The sequence below is a fragment of the Tenebrio molitor genome, chromosome 7 (genome assembly GCF_963966145.1).
Source record: "Tenebrio molitor chromosome 7, icTenMoli1.1, whole genome shotgun sequence".
NCBI classification, from domain to species: Eukaryota; Metazoa; Arthropoda; class Insecta; order Coleoptera; family Tenebrionidae; genus Tenebrio; species Tenebrio molitor.
Genome location: NC_091052.1, coordinates 19,702,701 through 19,728,029, shown reverse-complemented (window position 1 = coordinate 19,728,029; position 25,329 = coordinate 19,702,701). Strand labels below are relative to the sequence as shown.

The window sequence follows — 25,329 nt, the reverse complement described above, 5'->3', positions numbered from 1 at the left end:
TCTCTGTCACCGCAAACAGTCCTTTGCCTGCTTAAATCTTCATTTTCTTTTCCTTCGTCTACTTTCAATGTTGTGGGTATTATAACAAGCACGACCTTCTAAATAGTCGAGACTCTTAGTTCTCTCCGGCCTGTTCATTTGCCAGTTTTCGGCGTTCGCCGTTTGGCGCTACTTTGCCGGCGCCGAAATTGGCGCGAAACGTTAAATGTCAAAAAGATGACATGTAAAATGCTATTTGGAGACGTGTAAGGATTATAAAAAGACAAAAACATTCAATGAATTGGCTTCAGAAAGTTTAAATATTTGCCCAGGTAGGGATTTCAAAAATCTTTTAATGAGTAATAGACTTGCAATAATTTAAAATGTATTTTAAAAATATTCTTCACTAACATAATGTAGGCAAGCCTTTCCAATAGTGCTGCTAATGTACTGATCCCGACTGAAACATTCTCTGTCACCGCAAACACTCCTTTGCCTGCTTAAATCTTCATTTTCTTTTCCTTCGTCTACTTCCAATGTTGTGGATATTATAGCAAGTACCGAATTCCGTGAAATAATTAAATTCATACTCACATTTCCATAAATTTCGTTGTATTTAAGAATATGTATATTAGGAACGATTATATCTATGCAATTAATATGCTTAACTAACCGAAAATTTCGATTAAAATGCCTTTATCCGACAAAGTGACAACGCAATGACAGAAAGCCATGTTTCAAACCGCGTGGTTCCGAACTCAAATCCCCCGTTCGCTAGCGCCAAACGGCTTACAAGTGCATAATGGTATTTTGCTCAAATGAACAGGCCGGAGAGAGCCAAGCGTCTCGACTATTTAGAAGGTCGTGTACTATAGTAATGTATCGGTAATGCAAAATATTGTATGTTTATTGGTTAGGTTGGTAACATAGACCAATGTTGGTGAACTCCGTACCAGTGTTGCCAGATTGAAAGTGGCGAATTATCGAACTAATGCCTACAAATTATCGTTTACAATCATGGCTTTATTATACAGTGCGTTTTTTTTAAGACTGGCCACTGGCCATAGGGTTTTACATGCTAATTTTTCAACCCCCTGTTAACTTTTATTTTTGTGAAAATTATAAAACCTAGCGCTGTTTTTAGATTAAACAATAGTAACTATTATCTATTATAGTCAATTACTTCATTTTGTAATACCTAAAGGGTTGTAATAGACAATTTACAAATAAAATGTTATTTGCAAAAAATAGTGTGAACATTAATATTTTACATTTAATAACGATAGATTCATTATTTATGTTATAACAAGGTTTTTTACTTAAATAAAAATTAAATGAAATGTACAAAATGGCTTCCAATTACATAATAAATTACAAATGTCAGGTGAAATTTTAGCTTACTGAAAATTTAAAATTGGTGCAAACGGAATTCAAAAAATGTCTTTTTGCTAACTTATTCTTTGCTTCTGGTTATTAAATTGAAATTGTTTCAATACATTATCATATCCCACAACTTTACTACAAAACTGGGTTGAATATTTTCATGAGGACAAAAGTTAACAGGGGGTTGAAAAATTAGCATGTAAAACCCTATGGCCAGTCTTAAAAAAAACTCACTGTATTTAATTCATCATATTTGTGGTATATTCCACAACGCAGTGTTGGCTTTAGAAAATAAAACCTGCGCGTCTCCTGATCTTTATGAAATTATTGAAAATCTCATTGTTGGTTTGAATCAAAAACGCCAGGATAATTTTTATGGATACAAAGCCAATGCTGCACTAAGGCGTTTAAATAATGCCACTAAGGCAAATGAAATTAAGTGTGAACTTGAAAAATTCTGTGAGAGAGCGACCACATACATTCAAAAATATTTTAGTTTGGAAAATTCGCCATTCAAGGTATTAAAAATGTTTTTTCACGATCGGGAGTAGAAATCAACTTTTCGGATGTCAACATCGTGACAGAAGTAGAGCATTTTCTCCCTAGGGAGCAAATATTTGCAAATATTTGCTCCCTAGGGAGTTTTCATTTTTTTGACAGTTGTGATAAAAATCTAATGGGAGTTTTCATTTTTTTTGACTGTTGTGACAAAAATCTAATTGTGTTGTCAAGGCAACTACTAATTCCATTAAATTCATCGAAAGATGACAACTCATTTGTCATCATTTTTTTATTCTTAAAATTTGAGATTTTTGTGCTGTTTCTACTCCCTACCGTGAAAAAAATAGTATATATACTATTAATCTACGCACAGAATTTGAGTGGCACACTCTTGAAACATGTGTTGATAGTTTAAAGTTGGAGGATCACATCAATGTAAATGAACTCCATAACGAGTTTGGAATTTTGAAAAAGAAAATGCCTGAATTAATAGAAATGAATAAATCAGGGGTTGAGAAGTGGATGCAACTTTTTGCTCACGGTAATTTTCCAAATTTATTAAAGATTGTACAATTTGTTTATTCCATACCAGTCAGTAATGCCTACTGTGAAAGAGTATTTTCAATAATGGGAAATGAATTGCAAACAAAACTAAATTTTGACATGAGTTGCATGGAATTTGCAGATTTTATTAAAAAGTATCCAGCTATACTGAGTGCCGCAAAAAGCGAAAAAAAGTACAAATTTTTAAATAAATAATAAATATGTTTTTGTTTTCTTACAATTTTGTTTTGTTAAATGAGATTGTTTGTGTAGGTATTATGCGAATGCCTGTTGGTTTAATAGATGCATGTTATTCTTTGATATATTTGAATTTTATTTTATATTTTATACAAACATATATTTTTATATTGTTGAAACTTAAAATAAAAGAACAGTTTTGAGTAATGATTATTATTATTATTTTGTGTTCGGTAATCGGACGCTGGCGACTTGGCAACCCTAGTTGATGCTCTCATTGATACCGGAGCCGAACTGTCACTTGTCGGGAGTGCAGTTGTGCGAAAATTACAGCTGCAACCCCGGAGTTGTTCTGTACCGGCCCGAACCATTAATTCGGAGGTAAAAATTACGGAAAAGGTTACGTTGGTAGTTGAATTTCCGGAACTAGCCGTTGGAAGCTGATTTTTATATTAGTCCTGAAATGACGGATTCACCCTTGTTAATTGGTACTGACATTTTGAATAAGGAATTAATTTCATTTCATCGTAAGCCCAATGGAGAAGTTAGGTCATTTGAAAATAAATTATCCGGTATAATGAATTTAGGCAAATATGTACAATGAACAAACGATTAAAACCAACAATCTCGAGCAGTAGGTATTTACCTGAAGACCCACCGGAATCGCTAAAAGATTTAATTTCGGAGTTTCACTCACTTTTTACCTCCGGTACCGCTTGTTTGACTGTCACAACAAGTGAACTTACGAGTAAAATTCGGTTGACGACGGATGTTCCCATCAGGTACCGCCCGTACGCGGAAAGGCAAACGGTTCGCGAAATAATTGATGATTTGTGTCAAAAGGGAATAAATAGTTCGACCCTCATGTTCACCGTATGCAAGTCCAATTTTATTAGTCACAAAAAAGGACGGTTCTCCTAGAATGTGCGTAGATTATCGCGCATTAAATCGTATCACAGTAAAGGATCAGTACCCACTGCCTCGAATTGAGGATCAAAGCAAGGCCACAAGTTATTTAGCTGTTTAGACATGGCAAGTGGGTTCCATCAAATTCCGATTGAAAAGGACTCTATTGAAAAAACTGCGTTTGTCACTCCAGATACTCAGATGGAATATTTAAAAATGCCTTTCGGTTTAGCTAATGCTCCATCCGTTTAACAAAGGGCGATGAATCAAGCTCTCCACCCTCTTCAATTACTTCAAACTAGCGGCTTTCAAATTAACGCAAAAAAATGTAAATTTATTCAAATAGAAATAGAATATCTTGGTCGTCTAATTTCTGAAAACGGAGTTCAGCCAAGCCCTTATAAAGTCAAAGCACTGTTGCACACTTCGCCACCTGCCCATGTCAAAGAAGTGCGTCAACTGTTGGGCCTGACTGGATACTTCCGTAAGTTTTTAAAGGATTATTCACGTACTGTAAAACCAATCTCAGACCTGCTAAATAAAAGGAGTCCTTTTTGAGTGGACCGCGCTACACGAAGAAATACGTTTGAGACTTATAGCAGTTTTATCAACCTCCCCTGTTTTGACCCTGTTCGATCCGAAGTTACATACGGAATTGCATACTGATGCGGGCCACATTGGTTATGGAGCAGTCTTGCTTCAGAAACACAATGATCAATTAAATCCAGTAGTATACTTCAGTCGCTTGACACAAGGCTACGAATCCAAATATCATTCGTACGAATTAGAAACACTTGCGGTTGTCATTGTAGTAAAGCATTTCAGGCATTACCTATTGGGAGTCAAGTTTGTCTTGGTAACTGACTGCAACGCCTTGAAGGGGACTTTTGCAAAAAAAAGACTTAAATCCTCACGTGGCTCGGTGGTGGATTTATCTCCAGGATTTTCAGTTCGAAATTACATATCGAAAGGGGGCAAATATGTCCCATGCTGACTACCTTAGCCGAAATATCCCCAGAATTGCTCTTGTAAAATATCAAAAACATTCGTGGCTTGCAGTAGCACAACGTGCAGACGAACAAACATCGCATTCACGGGAAGCACGTATATCGCGTTATCACGAATACGGATGGTTCAACAACACAGTTTTTTTTTGTTCCCTTTTCCTACCGTCTGTCGCTGTTACAATTGTACCATGACGAAAACTGTTACGTGGGTGCTCAAAAGGCTTTTGAACTACTCTCGCGGCATTTCTGGTTCCCCAAGGTGCGGAGCTTCGTGACAAAATATTGTAGAAGGTGTCTTACATGTCTGATTCATAAGCAACCTCGGCTTGTAAGCTAAGTCCCACTGCATTCAATACCCAAAGGGGAAACACCATTTGAAACACTGCATTGCGATTATTTTGGGCCACTGAAGCCCTCCGAAAAATTGAAATTTGTGTTTGTAATAATCGATGCCTTTTCAAAATACTGCCTGTTAATACCCAACGCAGACACAACGTCTGCCCGGTTCAAGGAAAATTTGACTAAAACCATTTCTCTGTTCGGAACGCCCAAGAGGTTAATCACCGATAATGGTTCCTTTGTTAACCCGTCTGCTAAACAACTGTTAGAGGAATTTAGAATTAACCTTCATCTGATTACGCTACATGTTCATCGCGCAAATGAGCAAGTGGAGCGCTACATGTCCACCATCGCAGACATGCTGCGGAAAGAGTGCAGAAATGATCCATGTACCTGGTCCGAAAAACTTTGGAAGTTCCAGCTTGTCTTGAACACGACGAAGCAGAAATCCACGGGGTGTACACTACTGCAGCAGCTGCTTGGTCGAAAAAGGTCCATTCCAACAATTGCAGCACTTTTGAATGATTTGGCAGTGAAAGAAACACCACCCAACAGAAAGATCATGCGCGAAATGGCAGCAAAATCACTAGCCGAGAATGCCGCGAGACAAGAAAAGTAAAGGCCCTTGTAAAGGCCCATATGAAGTTGTTGGAGAGAAGTTGCCTGGCATCTTAAAAGGTGGTCGAAAGACTGGTACCCTGAGTTGTACGAAACCTTAATCAATGGTGATGACTGGGACTCTCAAGAAGAAGAAGAGGGTACAGTACTTATTTATTAATTAACGTCAAATGTAGGCAGAGTTACAGATGGTACTCAGATATCAAAGTTCGCACACCAAAAGATGTTGTTTGATGTCACATTGGTACTCAGATATCAAAGTTGGCGCTCGAAAAGATGTTATTTGATGTCATATTGGTATGCAGATATCAAAGTTGGCATACCAAAAATTGTTTTTTTAATACGCAGATAAATCAAATTTGGCACACCAAAATGTATATATTTTTTTTAAATTACTTTGTTTGAATGTCACATTGGTAGTTCGATATCAAGGTCGGCATGATGAGTAATTGTTACATTGTTGGATATTACGTTGATTTCATAGAGATCATCAAATAAACAACTGATATTAATAAAAAATCGCGATCCCGATGTCCGGATGGCCGCAGAGCAAGTGAGGTCATCGTTATTCCCTGTAAAATCGCGCTTGTGTTGTGTGTCCCATAACATTAAACATTAATTATTGTACCAATTGTAAAAAAGTTGAAAAATAAAGTAAGTTGAAAAATAAAGTTTAGATCAGGGATGAGCAACCCGCGGCCCGCGGGCCGCATGCGGCCCGCCACACTTTCTCATGGGGCCTTTTAAAGATTTTACATTTTGACTTTTGAAACTTTTGTTAACCATTGCATAATTCACCAACAGAATCTTTGTGCAAAAATTTTAAATATGCCTAATGTCACTACGCCTGTAATAATAGCTATTTATGTAACCAGTTAGGAAATGCGTTATTTTGTGTAACGAGTGGAATATTTGCGGGACGAGCGCAGCGAGATCCCGCAAAATCACACGAGTTACACAAAATTGCATTTCCAAACGTGTTACATACAAGATTTTTTCTAATTTTGACAAAAAAAAAGTTTCTTCAAACGTTAAACGAAGTAATGAATTTTCTTAATAAATTAATTATTATTGTGTTAAAATATCAAGTAGGTAAGTAGGCACGGTTATTTTGGTTAAAAACAAAAAATATGACAGTGTCAACTGGTGATACAATAAATTTTTCCTAACCAGTTAGGAAAGATTTTACTTTTCGTAACCAGTTACGAAAAGTGTGACGTTTCCAAACGTCAATTAATTTTGAAAAGTGTCACTTTATATGTCAAAATTAGAAAAAACTTATTAATTTTCTCAAATCTCGAGCGTTAAATCACCGCCAATTTAATGAGTTTTTAAAAGATTTGGGAAGTGAATATGGTGATGTAATTTACAACACAGAAGTGCGTTGGTTGTGTAGAGGTGCTATGTTAAAAATAGTATACAGTGAGTTTTTTTTTAAGACTGGCCATAGGGTTTTACATGCAAATTTTTCAACCCCCTGTTAACTTTTGTTCTGATGAAAATATTCAAACCATTTTTGGAACAAAGTTGAAAGATTTTTCAAACTATCGGATAGATTACAATTCAATATCCCAAACTGCCGAAAAAGTTGTGAAAAAAATATTTTTAGCGCGCCGAAAGCTGAAAATATTTTTTTTCACAACTTTTTTGACAGTTTGGAATATTGAATTGTAATCTATCTGATAGTTTGAAAAATCTTCCAACTTTATTTCAAAAATGGTTTCAATATTTTCATCGGAACAAAAGTTAACAGGGGGTTGAAAAATTTGCATGTAAAACCCTATGGCCAGTCTTAAAAAAAACTCACTGTATAAATGAAAGAATATCGATTTCCCCATTTCGAAGATAAAGAATGGATGTGTGATTTTGCCTTTCTCGTCGATATAACTCAGCATTTGAATGACTTAAACATGGAACTTCAAGGAAGAGACCAGTTCATTCATAACATGTTTGATAAAATTAATGCTTTTGAAAGCAAAATTAAAATTTGGAACAAACATCATGTCACATTTTGCACACCTAAAAAAAGAAAACCCTTCAGAAACCTGAAAATATGCCCAGCATTTACAAAAATTAATAACGGAATTTGAATCTCGATTTAAAATATTTAGATCAGAAAAAACCGTTCGTAGTTTTAACATTTTTTCTTCCCCATTTAATATAGACGTGGAAACAGTTCCGGATGAGTTACAAATGGAATTAATAGATTTACAAAACGACACGGATTTAAGAAATAAATTTCAAAATGTTGACACATAATTTCTACCAAAAATACATAAGTTTAGAAAAATCCCCACGATTAGGCAAAGCAAATAATGACACTTTTTTGAAGTACCTATGTTTGCGAACAATTGTTTTCCGCCATGAAAATAATTAAAAGCGATCATCGATCGAGATTAAATGATGGATGGTTAGAAAGCTGCGTGCGAGTTACTGTGTCGTCTATATCTGCAAATATACTCGTAGACCATTGATGATCAAGAAGCAATGCCAAATTTCTCATTGAGTATTTTATTTCGGTAATTTTTATACTAGATTTATTTTGTTAATAAAGATATAATTTGAGTTCATCATTATCATGTTTCTTAAATGCTGCCCGCACAACATTTTTAAATTTGAAACTGGCCCGTTGTAAAAAAAGGTTGCTCATCCCTGGTTTAGATCTACGTTGCTGTAGTTATTTAGTCATTCATAACGGCCGCTCTCGCTCATAACGGACTCCGGCCGTTATGAGATTGTTTACATGGTGACAAACAGTCCGGAAAGCCACCTTTAACAACTAGATATTACAAAAAAGCGATTAACAAAACGGAGAATATGTATAAGTAGGCTAAAAAACATGCCTTTTTATCTGTCAAACTAGTCTTTGTTGGTTTTTAAAAAAGCGAGGTAAAGTTTGACACGCAAGTTTTCTGGTTTTTGGAGGTTTAGTTGGGAAATTTTAACCAGGTAAACAAAAATGGATCCCCCAATCCGGGTTTCAAGAAATTTTACGCACGAAGAATGTGCTAGTGTAGTGGCGCTGCAAGAAGAAGGGTTTACTGCAACTTACCTCGCCCAACGTTTGCATGTGGCTGATTCGACCATATCGCGAGTTCTTTCCCGCTTTAGAGAAACAGGATGTCACGAAAGAAGAAGTGGAAAGAGTCGAAAAAGAATTACAACGGCGAGAGAAAACAGATTTATTCGACTTCAAAGTTTAAGACAACGATTCCTAACGAGCACTTACCTGCAACAACAATTTGTTATGACCTATGGTCGTCGACTAAGCCAAGATACGGTCAGAAGAAGACTTGCTGAAGTTGATCTTCGACCCTATCAAGCCGCTAAAGTTCCTTTGTTAACGAGGGAGCACCGAAGAGAACGCTTAAAATTTGCAGAGGAACATCTTAATTGGAACAATGCTGATTGGGGTAGAGTAATGTTTAGTGACGATTCAAGATTTTCTTTATACATATGGCGAAAGATACAGCCAGGCGTGCATAGTTGGGACTGTGCAATATGGTGGTGGCTCTGTCATGATATGGGCAGGCATCACTTCGCCAGCAAAAACAGAGTTGGTACACATTAATGGTGGTCGACTAACAGCACATCGGTACATCACAGAGGTGTTAGAGCTTCATGTTGTACCATTTGCCCCATATATTGGGGATAATTTCATTTATATGCAAGATAGTGCCAGGCCCAAGGAGGTTAAAGTAAGAGGAGAGAAAGCCAGTTTGAAAAAGTGATGTCACCCGCCAAATCGTGCAGAGCCATAAAAGGTTGCTAAAGAAGGGTGGTTGATGGGGATGGTACCAGTGGCGTATAAAAGAAGGCGCATTTATTGTAATTTGTAACATAAAGTACATGAAAAAAATGAACAAAAATAAATGAAGTAAATTTATAATTCAGAAAAACTAATAAGTACCTACATGACGGGGCGCACTGGAGCATTTGTTGTAACATAAAAACGCTTAACACCTTGTTGCGGGGGTTAAAAGAACGCCACTGGCGCCAAAGCGATGCGATACCCGGTGGGCCGTTCAAGGACGTTCACGGTCATAAAAGGTTGCTGGAGAAGGAACGATTGGCATCACTTTCAATGCATTACCAGCATAGGGCGCTTTCCCTCCTCTTACTTTAACCTCCTTGGCCAGGCCGCATATCGCAGGAATTGTGAACCAGTATTTTGACCAAGTGGGAATTGTTCGTATGAACTGGCCAGCACGAAGCCCCGACCTCAATCCCATAGAGCATCTGTGGGACATTGTAGGACGGAAGATTAGAAACTTGCAACAGCCTCCAGCAACCCTTCCAGAGCTAAGACTCAAATTAACGCAAGTGTGGGAAGAATTTGAGCAGGAAGAGGTCAGAAATGTGATTGACAGTATGCCACGAAGAATGCGAGCTGTTATCAATGCTCGAGGAGGCAATACATCTTATTAACGCTAACTGTATGATTGTTACATCCTACTTTGCGGATCAGAAGAATCATGACTTTTTGTATTCCTGTAATTTTGTTGTTATTTTTTCCAGTTTTTTGTTCTTGAATTGACAAATTTGTTTTAATAAGTATGCATTAGGGGACCAATTCAAAAAAAAAAATAATTATTTTTTAAAACGAAATTTCGAATTTTACGGCACAGTGTAGCACATAATGCTGAAAATCTCTCAAATGAAATAAAAGTTAGTACCTATTTAATTGTTTTAAGACACTTGTTAAATCGCATTTTTTTCAGCAAATAATAATGGAATGGAAACTAAATCGGAAAATTTTATGCATTGTAACTGACAATGCCAGCAACGTATTGGCTACGTGTGTTAGTTTCCAAGTAGCACACTTATCATGTGTGGCACACACGTTGAAGTTAACCGTGCAAGATGATCTAAAAAAGTACCCGAATTGGACAATTTAATAACCCGATGCCGAGCAATAGTTACCTACGTTTTTTAAACAGAGTGGGAAGGCATACGATGAGTTACAGAAACACACTACGTTTAAACTAATTCAAGACATTAGTACTAGGTAGGTGGAGTAGTACCTTTTACACGATCAAAAGAATTTTACTGATTTCAGATGACTTAACAATAGCAATGTTAAACTTGACAAATAGTCCATTATATTTAACTTGTCAAGAAAAAGAACGTTTTGAAGAAATTGCCAAAGTCCTTGAATGCTACCAAAATAATATCTTCAGACAACGTGACAGTTTCTGTGATAATACCATTAGTGAAAGGGCTATACAGTGAGCGGCAAAAGTATGGAATAAATTTATTAAAAATTAAACAAAATTTTTTTCAAAAAAATCTTTGGGCAGGTCAATTTTAGTTTATAAAAATACATATTTTAGTGCAAAATAAAATTCCAAGCAGTCATTTGTTTTCGAGTTATGACGTCACCGATACTTTTTTTAAATGGAAACCCCCTATTTTTTTTCTTGATTCTGATAGCCCTTTTATTTGTCTAAATGCCAGTATAAAAATTTTGTTACCTTACATGAGAAAATTTTTGAGAAAAAAAAATAAAATTGGAAAAAATAAATTTTATAACAAAGAAAAACAAGTCAAAAACTGTGTTAGTAAGTACTTAAAATTATGGAATTAAATGTTTGAATTGCCATCCCCCAGCTTGTTGACAATAAGCAAGTTTAGGAAGAAATTCCCCGTTTTAGTTTTATCTCAGTACCCAATCAAAATTAAAATTTCTATACGTTGTGTTTCTGTTAAATGAGTCATTTTCGAAAACGTTTTGTAAAACAAATAACACATACGAATGAAATTGACAGTAACATTTGACTGTTTGATTTACCTACTTGATTTTTTGACTTGTTTTTTTCGTTATAAAATGTATTTTTTCCAACTTTATTTTTTTTTTTTCTCAAAAATTTCCTCGTAAGATAACAAAATTTTTATACTGTCATTTAGACAATTAAAAGGGCTATCAGAATCAAGAAAAAAAAATGGGGGTTTCCATTTAAAAAAAGTATCGATGACGTCATCACTCGAAAACAAATGACTGCTTGGAATTTTCTTTGGTAGTAAAACATGTATTTTTATAAACTAAAATTGACTTGTCCAAAGATTTTTTTGAAAAAAATTTTGTTTAATTTTTAAGGAATTTATTATATAGCTTCAGATCAGGGACGGGCAACCCCCGCCCAGTGGGCCGGATCCGGCCGTGAAACACATCTCGAGTGGCCCGCTTGGGCCTGGGAAGATCAGTTAAGAAATGGCAATGCCTATCATTTTAATACGCTTTTAAACTGTGGTAATTTTGATCACACTTCTTGTGCAAATGAAATAAAACGTTTAAGCGCAGAATTTGCTAGTAGGTTTGAAGATTTTCGCAAACAAGAAATTTATTTGGATCTCTTTTCATCCCCATTTAGTATCGATGTGGATAGAGCATCTTTGTCTCTTCAAATGGAATTAATCAAATTGCAAGAAAACTCTGAACTAAAGATTAAGTTTAAAGACACGCTACTTCTGGAATTTTATCAAAAATATTATCAAAAACAGAAGTATCCACAGCTGTCAGCTGTCATTCGTATAGTGCTGGCGCAGTTTGGAAGCACATATTGCTGTGAACAATTTTTTTTCTAGAATGAATTTTGTGAAGTCCAAAACAAGAACAAGGCTTACAGATCTCCATTTGGGAAATACTTTACGCGTCGCCACATCTAACTTTAGCCCAAATTTGGATCGTCTTGTGAAAGATATGCATTCACAAATTTCTCATTAATAAGATTATACCTATGGTTTTGTTTGTATGTATTATTTTGTTTTAACACTTTTTTGTAAGCTCAGCATTTGTTAGAGAATAGACAGGTACCTTCAATTTTACTCCTTTATAACTTTTTGTTAAATAAAATAATCAATATTAGAAAAATATGGTCTCTCTCTGACCCCTTCCACTAGTCAGGTGGGCTATATTTATAACGTTTATTTATTATTATTATTTGGACCCTCCATTGACCCGGAGAAGACCGGTAAGATTATTATTATTTCCCTCCACCACCCGGCAGCACGGCAATTTTGCCGGGGTACATACACTATTACGGATGTTACTATCAAGTAATAGGGCAGTGCTAATCAACATAATTACCGGCGTCTCGCCTCTATATTTTGAGTTTGTTGTTTTTATATTATGTTCTATGTCAATGTTAAGGAACTTCCTCACGATATGACATGAATATAGCCTAAGGGAGTCCGTTTCTGCTCAGGGACGCGAGGGTCGCGGGTTCGATTCCGACCCAGGGCGAAATTTAAAAAAAAGGCTATCTCGTGATTCGGAAGTCACGTTAAGCCATTGGTCCCGGTCTATTGAGTTGGTCGTCATGCCCCTCATAGATTTGTAAACCAGTCCTAGACTGTGAAACAGATTTAATTTTTTTTTACCTTTTTGAATTTCAACTACCAATGTGTTCCCTAAATCCAGAATTTTTAAATTTTTAAAAAGAGATTGCGGTACGTTGCTGAAATTGTAAGTGGTAAAATCGAAATTTTTTCTAAACACCAAAGATTTCTCATAGCAACGGAGAGCTTTAAATATTTTAGTGTTGTGAGGTCCGGTAATTGACTTAGTCAATGACCCATTTGACCGGTCAATAATTGTCAATGACTTGACAAATTTGACCAGTCATTTTTAAAATTTAAATTTCCCGCTTATAATGTTGAAGATTATAGGATATGATGACTGTTTGACTGATGAGATCAGGTTATGTTGGGTTGTCTGATTTCATTTACGTAGTTGCTGACAATGAAGAAATGGATTATGACAATAAATAAGTAAATTATGACAATGAAACATCTAAAACTTTAATAAAGATCATTGTGGAAAACGATTATTAAGCTTTTTATCTATTAGGAAGAAGTGGTTTTTGTTTTTCAATCATTTTTGTGTCTTCTTAACATGACATACAATATATTTTTATTTTCATAAAATACTTACCTACTTTTTTAAATTCTAAACGAATGTTTAGTATTTTAAAAGAAACTAAAAAACTGAAAATATACACACAGTTGTGTTGAAAATTTTAAAGCGTTTTAAATTAACAAAAAGTTCAAATTCAAGCAAATATGTTAAAGAAAAAACAAAGTATAACTTCAAACAATTCAAACTTAACCTCACTTACATAATGTTAGAACAATAATTTATCGATCAATAAATCTTATAAAAAATGGAATTAAGAACCATTATTTGGTATTAAAATAATCCTTGACATTGAAAGAATCATTTTGTAGTGTTTAACTAGTTCCTACTTTTTGACCAATAATGACTGGTAATTGACCGATCAAGGACCGGTCAACTTTGACCAAAAATAAATGACCGGTCATTTATCCATCACTAAAATATTTATTAACTTTTGTCTGTTATATTGTGTGAATTTGGAACAGAGCTATATCTAAAAGATATGCTTGCTTTTGTTGTTTATTTAAAATAATAATGACAGTTAATGAATTTAATTTTTGATATCATTAATCAGAACAGGATAACGTCATTTTGACATTTTTAGCCAAATTACATACCTACGTTGATTACTAAATTAAATCACATTATAAACGGTATCAAGTGGTCAGCGTCATTAGTATTTTTGGTTGCGTACAAAATAAATTCAGAAATAAGCCTTACCTGACCTGCCCTGTATACAGACTGTCTATAAAAGAATGTGGGATCGCAGAGGGCTCTGGAATTTGAATTTGCCAACCCCTTTAAATTCGTCAACTACTAACCGCCAAATTGTCAAATATATTCACAAGCTGTCAACACGAAATCAACTTAACCTCATTTACGCTTCGAAGCCCTGTTTTGTTGTTTCTTGCGTTCCTGGTCTGCTTATTGTTTAAAAAAGCTTTTTTTCAAAGCTAGATAACTTCCGGTGATGTTACAAAAGTATTGTCTTGTAACCTACCTGAAGGGATGGTCCACTGCCTCGGCATCAGTCGTAGAGCAATTTTTGTATTGGGGGGTTCCTTTTCGACAAAAATAGGGCGCCACGGATTTGGTTGAAAAAAAGGTTTAAAATTTTGACTCTGGGTCCAAATCCGAAAACCTCAGAGGAAAATTCCGGCAACTCAATGATACAAGCGCATTGAAAAAAACGTGTATTGATAAAAAATGGAAAAAATGAACATGAAAAAACTACCTGACATAATCCTAGAATATTATGAGGGGTGGCTGTGATTTATTTTTATCATCTTTGATAAACTGACACAATTTTATATTTTTTCTTGTCAGAAATATGACATGTTTGTTCCGACATTGAAATTTGAACAATGTTGTCTAATTTAATTTGATTAAAATTTTTTGTTTGTTTGTTAGAGTATAGATTAAGGTACAGTCGCCAGCAATAAATTTTGTTCGTCAATGTCATTTCAAAATTTGGTTAGATTGTCACAAATTTAAAAAAAATCCACGTCAATAAAGTGTCAAAAAATGAGAAAAAAAATACAATTATTAATGTTTCACAATATAGCATTTTCTATTGCGTCAAAGAATGCCATTGACGACTAAGATTTATTGCTTGCAACTGTACTTACCATTTGGTTAAAACAAATTATAAGAAATCAATTTGTGATAGAAAAAATAAATACATGCCTAATCGTGTGTCCAAATAATAAGCGCCTACTGAAGGGTTAATCCTCTCAGGTACCGAACAGACCACCGGAGCAATTTGCCATTTTCCAGAAAGGCTAGAGTTAATCCTTCGGAGCAATCTACATGTTTGAGGGTTGAAATCGGAGGAATTTACGTCTGCCCATTAGCAAGAGTCTTGCTGCCAACGTAAATTTGAATTTCCAACGCCTACCGCGATTATTCTGATTTATAATATAGGTTAAGAATAATGTCAATAAATTTAATAAAAGTTATTATCGTATAGCCCGCAACTATTAATACAAATTTATTATTGGGCGGAAGTCGTAAAGCAAACAACAAATGGTGGTTCTAAAAAGAAGCGAGTTTAATAGAACGAAAGCAAATAATAACAAAACGAAACACAAACAAAACTTAAAGAAAGAAGAATTAAAGGAGATGCTCAAAATGTCCACCATTCATTTCGAGACACAGTTGTGCACGCCGTAGTAAGTTTAATTTAGAGGCTCTGACCATTTCAGGTGTAATTGTTGCAAAAGCTTTTTGTAATCTGTTTCGAAGATCCTCCTCATTATGAATGGGTCGGTTGTAAACAACGTTTTTCACGTACCCCCCATAAGAAAAAATCCAGAGGATTGAGATCCGGAGATCGTGCAGGCCAGTGGCGTGGACCACCTCGTCCGATCCAACGATTAGGATACATTCGATTTAAAATACCTTGCACATTGCGACTGAAATGGGGTGGTGCCCCGTCATGTTTGAACCACTGATTTACGAGAAAAATCAATGGAATATTTTCAAGTAAATGAGCCAGTTCCATGTTTAAAAAGTTTGCGTACACAGCTCCTGTTAAACGCATAGGGAATTCAAAAGGTCCGATCTGAAAATAAAGAATACCTAAACACGCTTTCTTTATTTTTTACAATCTTAACTTACCACTGAATCTTCCACTAGTCCTGACTACAAATTTACGGAAAATCGACGCTGAAATGCACGCGGATAAGTAGTCCTTGGATTATCGTACGACCAGACATGCAAATTTCGATGGTTGAAACATCCCTGCCGACCAAAACTTGATTCGTCCGAAAACAAGATCCGTGAAATAAAATTTTCATGTTCTGCCGCTTTATTAAGCAACCAAACACAAACATTTCTTCGAGCAGGGTAATGTTCTAGTTCGAGATGTTGCACACGAGTATAGTGGAAAGGATGAAGTCTGTTCTCATTCAAAACGCAATGTACCGATCTGCTGGAGATATCTACCTCTTGGGCAATTTCTCTTATACTCCTAGTTCCATCTTATTCAACGATATTCAGTATTGCCTCTTCATTAGCCAAGGTCTGTGCGGTTCGCGCACCTCCGGCAATTTCATTTCGATTCGGCAAAAGTTTCCGTGTTTCTCGAGCCCTAGCAAGTACTCTCAAAATTATTTTGTGATCAGGAGAAGGTCGGTCAGGAAAACGATCAGAGAACATTCTTGCTGCCTCCCTAGCGTTCTGTCCGCATTCTCCAAAGATAATAATCAACATCTCAACATAATCGGCAGCTGAATACATCTCGGCAGAGTTTTGCAACACGATTTCAGATCTTGAAAAAACACAATGACAAATTAAAATGTTTAAATTGTCAAGATGACAAACATCTGTCAAAAAAAGCAGTGGACCATTTGATAATAAAAAGTTTCGCGCGGTTCGATAATATTCGATTGCGTAGCGACCAATTAAGTCCTCGATGGTATTCTCGTCTGATTGGTCAATTTCGCAATGTCTTTTCTCGCTTATTTTGAGAGTAAAAAAAGTATAGTTTTTAATTTACGTTTAAGGGTAAACCCACGAATTTGCCAGTCTTCTGTGGGGCGTCAGTTCTGCCATTCCCTGTATAGTATATTTTTTAATCAAAGAACCACGACCTGTTGATTTAGGTTTGTAAATATAAAATTTTACTAAATTTAGGGAATTTAATATCAATTGGCTATACCAGCCAACGTCTGTCATTTTTAATATCCTTGAAATTACCCAAACTCGCAGCTAAAATTTGAACGTGTTACCTATTAAAAACTTTATTAACATGCTGCGCTACTAATATCTCTAATAACCTCAATTTTTATATGATGAGATTTTTCACCCTATGTCAAAAGTGTACAATGTTGTCAGCTCTATTTTGGGTGTAAATTGCGGTGTTGTGGTACGTTGATTAAAAAATAAACTATAATCTGTTTCAAAATCAAAAATCCATCACCTGTTCAATTATGTTGGCAGAAAAAAAGAAATCCCCCAGAATAAGTTTCATTTTTTTAGGTTGGCCCAACCTCCCGCCAAAATTTGACATTGAACTGTTGAGTCTTTTTACGTAACACAAAATAATTACTATGTACAAAAACGTGCTAGCTACTATATCATCATAACTTTTGAGCGATATGATAAAATGAGAACAAAAAAACTCGATGAATTACGACCTAAACGACTGTCAACGGTTTTCTTTCATAACCCCACTTTTTTCTGACAGATTATACAGGCTTATTCTAAATGATTGTAGTCGAAGTAGGCCATGCCCATGTTATTACGTTTTTGCCGCTTTCATGTGAACTGTCAGTTGTGTCGCTGTCACTGTCATTTTTTAGGTGAAAAGTGCGGTGATGAGGATTTTATTTATTTTTGTTAAATTAACGATGGAATCCAGGAATATTGAGTTGTTCTACAATCAATTTTAAAAATATTGGGTTGCTTTGCACCCAATTTAACACATCATTTTGAGGTTTTTTTTTTATGTGGAGCGGCAACCATAAATTTTACATTCAGTTTTCACGCCTACTTCCACTACAATCATTTAGAATAACCCTGTATATTATATTATTATGATATCTAAATTATCAATGTCCGGCCCGCCTAAGTCAATGAAAATTTTATTTTGGCCCGCCTGCTTGAGAAGGTTGCCCACCCCTGATTTAGTGCGACCAACTGAAATTAACAATAATGAAAGTAGCAATTCTGATGAAGAAAGTCGAACTGATAGTTTTAATAAAAGAGTAATTATTCATCATATTGTACAAATTAATCAGCCTGATGAAGATGTTCAACAGACCATAAGAACCGTCGATACCAAAAAAACTGAGTCTGTCATAAACATTGTACCTGATGCTGAATTTAAGGAACCTGAGAATAAAGAGAATAAATGTAAGGATTTGGAAAGAACTAAAAACAACAACAATTTACCACAAGCAACGTCACAAACAGACAGCAACAATGAATACAACGTTGAAGGGGTCCAATCACTGGCCCAAGTCCAACCGAGTAACCACCTTATAAAAAAAGATACTCTCACTCCTGCACTTTCTCAACACCTGTTCTGACCTAGTGCCATCGAGAAAGGTAAAAGAAGAAAACGGGCTGCAGACAAGCTACCAAGTCCCATCCTCTTGGCGTGAAATAATTAAAAGGAAGCAAGATATGAAAGAAGCAATTGCAAAAGAAAAGGTCAAAAGATAAGAAGAGCGAGAAAAATTGCGCGTATTTAAGAAGTCCAAAGATCCAGTGAAACGTTCAAAATCCAAAAAAGCGATTTCTGAAAAAGTTGAGGAGAGCACCAATATTAGAAAAGGAACGAGACCAAAAAGGCCAAAGGTATCTGAAGATTTTGTATGTGCGTTAAGCAGCAGCGAATCGGAGGCGAATGAAGACAATAAATTAACATGTGCTCGTTGTGAAGAAATTCTTGAAAGTGATGTTGAGCAGGACGAATTAAAAAATTTAGGCTGTGACACATGCCCACGATGGTATCACTTGAAATGCACCCATTTTCGAGACTTTTCTTATGTAGCCGCTGCTTGTAAAGAATTTAATTGTGAAAGTTGTTCTGGATAAAAATAAATGTTTATAAACTGTAAGAAATTACTACCTATCTACCTATGTTGTTTTTTGTTTGACATAAAAAATTAATTAGTACAAAATTATAAACATTTTGAGAAAATTTCTATACCCTATAGTGGAAAAATTGCCCTTACTTCATAATAGTAGTTTAGCAATTTTATGCAACCCGTGAGGTACGCCCCAGTTAACACTTGAGATGTTGGGAATTAACAATAAAACTGCAGGAAAATAAAACACTATAATTTTTTTTTGCATCACAAATGTATTCAGAGTATGAGAAACTAGAAAACCACATTAAATATCACAACGCAACTGATTTTATTTACTTTCTTGGGGCGTACTAATAGCAGACATGCGCATTAAGGCGGCTTCACTCGGCCGGCCGTATGTCCCCTCCCTATTATTCTATACTCCTTGACGTAAATGAAATCAGACAACCCAACATAACCTCATCTCATTTGTCAAACAATCATCATATCCGATAATCTTCAAAATTATAAGCGGGAAATTTAAATTTTAAAAATGACTGGTCAAATACGTCAAGTCATTGACAATTACTGACCGGTCAAATGGGTCATTGACTAAGTCAGTTACAGGACCTCACAACACTAATTTTATCACACTTGAACTTTTGGGAGTGTTGTTTGGGGTGCCTCTTCGAATGATACTTGCTTTTGTACCGACATTTGTCACAAATAAACCAGTTGAGAGATGATATATTGAAATAATAATAATCATAAAAAGAGAAATTTATTTAACACGCAATAATCTATTCAAAACAAAAAAGAAAGAAACAGAAAATAATCAATATATTAGTTAAACTTCAGGATTGGCGTACAATTGTTTTGCTAACGCCAAAGTTCGTTTTTCTACACTGACACTGCTAACAAAAATTAAATAGAACGCATATTGTTTTAAAGCATTCTTTTCATTTCTTCTCACGACTTTAAACCGTTTTTGTAATTTGTTTTAAAATTACATTCGTCGCACTGAAACCACTTGACACCGAGTATTGTTTGGAAATGCTATGAACAGTTCTCATTTCGCACTTATGTTGCTTTAACTGGCCGCTTCTTTTCGTTTTATATTCGCATTTACCACATTTATACCACTGGATGGCATTTGCTAAGAGATGAATTTGCTCATGTTGTTTTAGGTAGCTGTTTAGTTTCGTCTTAAATTCGCATTTATCACAATTATACCACTGGATGGCATTTGCTGAGAGATCACAATTATACCACTGGATGGCATTTGCTGAGAGATTAATTTTCCTATGTTGTTTTAGGGATTTTACATTCGTCGCACTGAAATCACTTGACACCGAGTATTGTTTGGAAATGCTATGAACAGTTCTCATTTCGCACTTATGTTGCTTTAACTGGTCGCTTCTTTTCGTTTTATATTCGCATTTACCACATTTATACCACTGGATGGCATTTGCTAAGAAATGATTTTTTTCATGCTTTTTTAGATGGCGGTTTTGTTTCGTCTTAAATACACATTTATCACAATTATACCACTGGATGGCATCTGCTGAGAGATGAATTTGCTCATGTCGTTTTAGGGATTTCTTTAGTTTCGTCTTAAATTCTCATGTATCACATTTATACCACTGAATGGCATCTGCTGAGAGATGATTTTTTTCATGCTTTTTTAGATAGCAGTTTTGTTTCGTTTTAAATTCGCATTTATCACATTTATACCACTGAATGGCATCTGCTGAGAGATGATTTTTTTCATGCTTTTTTAGATACCGTTTTTGTTTCGTCTTAAATTCACATTTATCACAGTTATACCACTGGATGGCATCTGCTGAGAGATGAATTTCCTCATGTCGTTTTAGGGAATTGTTTAGTTTCGTTTTAAAGTCGCATTTATCACAATTATACCACTGAATGGCATCTGCTGAGAGATGAATTGTGTTATGCTGTTTAATGCAGTACTTATATTTCGTCTTGTATTTGCATTTATCACAACTATACCACTGGATGACATCTGCTGAGAGATGAATTTTCTCATGCTGTTTTAGATTGCGGTTTTGTTTCGTCTTAAATTCGCATTTTTCACAATTATACCACTGAATGGCATCTGCTGAGAGATGAATTATGTTATGATGTTTCAGGTTGGTCTTACGTTTCGTTTTGTATTCGCATTTATCACAATTATACCACTGGATGGCATCTGCTGAGAGATGAATTTGCTCATGTCGTTTTAGGGAATTCTTTAGTTTCGTCTTAAATTCGCATGTATCACATTTATACCACTGAATGGCATCTGCTGAGAGATGATTTTTTTCATGCTTTTTTAGATAGCAGTTTTGTTTCGTCTTAAATTCGCATTTATCACATTTATACCACTGAATGGCATCTGCTGAGAGATGATTTTTTTCATGCTTTTTTAGATACCGTTTTTGTTTCGTCTTAAATTCACATTTATCACAATTATACCACTGGATGGCATCTGCTGAGAGATGAATTTCCTCATGTCGTTTTAGGGAATTGTTTAGTTTCGTTTTAAAGTCGCATTTATCACAATTATACCACTGAATGGCATCTGCTGAGAGATGAATTGTGTTATGCTGTTTAATGCAGTACTTATATTTCGTCTTGTATTTGCATTTATCACAACTATACCACTGGATGACATCTGCTGAGAGATGAATTTTCTCATGCTGTTTTAGATTGCGGTTTTGTTTCGTCTTAAATTCGCATTTTTCACAATTATACCACTGAATGGCATCTGCTGAGAGATGAATTATGTTATGGTGTTTCAGGTTGGTCTTACGTTTCGTTTTGTATTCGCACTTATCACAATTATACCACTGGATGGCATCTGCTGAGAGATGTATTCTCTCATGTCGTTTTAGAGAGAAGTTCCATTTCGTTTTAAATTCGCATTTATGACAATTATACCAACGGAAGTGGTGACGAGATTGTTTTGCGGCCTGGTGTTTTTCCAAAACTGTTGCCTCCTTTGTCCTAAAGGAACAACATTCACTTGGGTACCACTCTTCTTCACTAATGTTCTGACATTCTTCTTTTGCGTTAAAACATGAACCATCCAAGTGTTTAATCCACATTAAAACGGAGTATGTTTCAAAAGTGCACTTCTGACAAATGTAGCTTTTTACAACAGTGTCATTTTTTGGTTGATCTTGTATCCAATCAGTGCCCTTTCTGTGATATTCCCTGAGATGTTCCTTGAAAATTACCACAAGGTCTGTTTCAAAATTGCAATCCTTGCAGTAATACTTTTCCAAAACGTTTCTTTCACAACTTGTTGATTCGAGTGGCAACCGGTGACGTTTCGCGTGATTCACCATCTCTGGCAATTGTGAATCTTTTCGTTGCTACATTTCGGGATACTCTCGCTATATTCCAAATTTTGGAGTTTGATTTTATAATCTGAAAATTTAATTTCATGTCAATACAAAAAAAAACTAATCAAAATAATTGCAAAATATATTGTGATGAACCGAGTGGGCAATTCAAAAATCCCACCAAGCGGCCATCTTTTTTTTTTCTACCAACATACGCAATGAAAACAAAAACACGCGAAATTCAAAAATGTACACGAGCGCGTGATCGTACCTCGTTAATTTCCCTACGTTGTGGTTTTTTTTTTCAAATTAGACACTATCAGATTCGTTCCAACAGGGTTTGTGAACCACACAGAGGAGTGCAAATAAAACTACACAATAGTTATTCAATGTTATGATTTATGCATCGCTGGGATTAACGAATAATAAACGTCTCGGGAGAGGGCACCCAAGTCGCCCCAAATGTGAAAAGACTACTCATTCGGAACTCTAGCAAAATAGTGAGCTCTGGCCATTTCCCTAGACCCACCAACGAGAAAATACCCTCCAGAAAATACGAACAAGTCGGAAGTGACAACGGGTACGTGGAAAGTTTTTGAAAGTTGCGCAAACCTGATCTCATAAGCAACACAATTCAAACATTTACACACATTAAAATCTCTGAAAAATACATCAATAAAATCCAGCTATCAGCATGGGTCACAGACCATTAACAGAATTAAGACTTTCAAAACCCGTATAAAATATGGGAGACACTGACAACACTAGCGCTGCTCTAGCGTTAGGCCAAACTAAATTACCGAATTTACTCGTTGATCCGATCGGGAAGTTCCGTTTAAAAAGAAGGTTGATTTGAATATTAATTAATAATGTCATCAGTCATCAGTAATTTTGAATTTTCTAATTTCTGTAGTCAATAAATTTTATAAATTGTTCTACAAAATAAGTTACTCCAAACCAGTATCTTGAGATAATTTTTCGTTATCTTTTTATTTGGTAAGTTATCTTTTTCTTTTTGAAAAAGTACGAAATATGGTTTTTCAGATCGCAATTTTTATTTTATTTATTTGGATATGGGAAAAATTAAACATAAATGCTTTGTAAACAAGATCGGCGATAAAAAATAAACATTTTTAATTTTAAAAATTAGAAGAACAAGGAAACGATGGATAGAAGCTTTAGGTAAATGTTGCACCACCCTTCAAAACAGATAATGCTTTTATTTGCGAGAAACATTTTAGCAACAATTTCTTTACTCAAAAAGCAAAACTCCATAAATACGTTCTGCCGTCGATTTTTCTTCATGAAGACAAACAAACATAATAAACAATGTTAGATCAGCTGAACAAATTGAAAAATCTACGACTACTGAAAATCCCACTGTAGAGAATCTAATCCTTCTTGTTATGCCCAAGGCCCAAAATAGACACCCAACAAAATCTTCTAGTGTGTTGCAAGTACTTGAATGCAAGAAAGTTAGTAGTCTTACTTCAAAAGGTAGAAACATTTATTATATGGACCGATATCAGCGAAAAACAATTTTAAAATTAAAAAATCTTTTGCACGATTCTAAAATTATCTCCAGAAATTTTAAAAGTTAACGCAAAATCAAATTACATATTGAACTAATTCTACCCTTCAATTCAGTTTCACTCGCCTTTTAAACTAGCCCACTCATGCCCAAAAAATCCCAATTTACACACAAACTCGTTTAATGAACTACTAATTTGTTGTATATGTTAGAATTTGTATTAAAATGTTTAATGTTTAATAAATCGTTTTTATTTTTTTTAAATAAATATCAATTTAAATCAAATTGAAAAAAAATAGGCAACTAGGTATACAGAAACTAGCCAGATATGCAACTTGTTATACATTAGTTTGGCCTAACGCTCGGGCAGCGCCACTTGAGCGCGTCCCCGAAAATGTAATCCCACTTGACAGTCTTACTATAGTTTAATTGTCTGTGGCATGGGTTTTGTTAGACGAGAACCAAGGAGTATAGAATAATAGGGAGGGGACATAAGCTAACTTATGGGCGCGGTAAATTGAAGCGGTGAGGGACAAGGAAACGGGCGCAATTTTATGCAACCCGTGAGGTACGCCCCAGTTAACACTACTTGAGATGTTGGGAATTAACAATAAAACTGCTGGAAAATAAAACACTATAATTTTTTTTTGCATCACAAATGTATTCCGAGTATGAGAAACTAGAAAACCACATCAAATATCACAACGCAACTGTAGTGGAACTATGTAACTCGGAAGAAAGAAAGGAAAGAAAGAAACAAGAAAGAGAGGAAATTTCCTAGTGCGACTATGACGCGTCGGAAACGTTCGGGTCTGGAAAGAAGTGTCATACTATCGTGACAATTTGAGCTGAAAACGTTCGCTTTCGTGGATGTTTTTAGAGGAATATTATTTTATTCATGGTGACTTTTCGCCTGACGCGCCTGTCAAACGTAATTTCGAATTTCGTGGTTTGTTTTAAGTTTGAGTTTATATAACACTGTGGATTGAATACGATATACGAGTAAATATGAATCCGATTTGATTTTTAAAATTGTTCTGATATGAAGAGTGTCTAAAAAACATTACTACACTTGAAAATAATTGATATCACATTGCTAAAAGCTAAAAGCGTCTGAAACCGTACACATACAGAGGCTACTTTTATGACTTTAGTTAGAATAAAATGCAAATTTCCAATAACATTGTTAAATCGATGGAAGCTTCCGGTGGGAATTTAAGAAAAAATCACAATAATAACAAATCTTGCCAGAAAGTGAACAGTCCTCATTTTCCATAAGCATATCAATTACAGAAAATGTACAATATACCTAATGTATAGGTACGTACAGGGTTATTCTAAATTATTGTAGTCGAAGTAGGCGTGAAAATTGAATGTAAAATTTATGGTTGCCGCTCTACATAAAAAAAACATCAAAATTATGTGAATAAGTGAGTACACACCGGAGTTAAAGTATGTGCAAAACAATTCAATATTACAGAATTTGTTGTAAAACAACTCAATATTTCTGAATTCAGTCCTTAATTTAACAAAAATAAATAAAATGCTCATCACCGCACTT

General features: G+C 35.2%; 1 protein-coding gene across 2 annotated transcripts in view; it reads right to left on the bottom strand.

The window, feature by feature from the left end:
• Positions 1-15,394: 15,394 nt before the first annotated feature.
• The window catches only part of LOC138134380 (zinc finger protein 43-like), a 56,661-nt gene continuing 46,726 nt past the window's right edge, over positions 15,395-25,329 (bottom strand). Inside the window, exons 3-4 of one of the 2 annotated variants that reach the window (XR_011160720.1) lie at positions 15,988-16,639; positions 15,395-15,931 (exon numbers count right to left, since the gene is read on the bottom strand). Coding sequence is in view for 1 of the 2 variants with exons in the window: in XM_069052602.1 (XP_068908703.1) it covers positions 20,510-22,240 (1,731 nt within the window). In the remaining variant the exon portion in view is untranslated. Of the gene's footprint in view, positions 15,932-15,987; positions 16,640-19,651; positions 22,323-25,329 lie in introns of those variants that run through there. The other variant, XM_069052602.1, reaches the window with a different exon arrangement.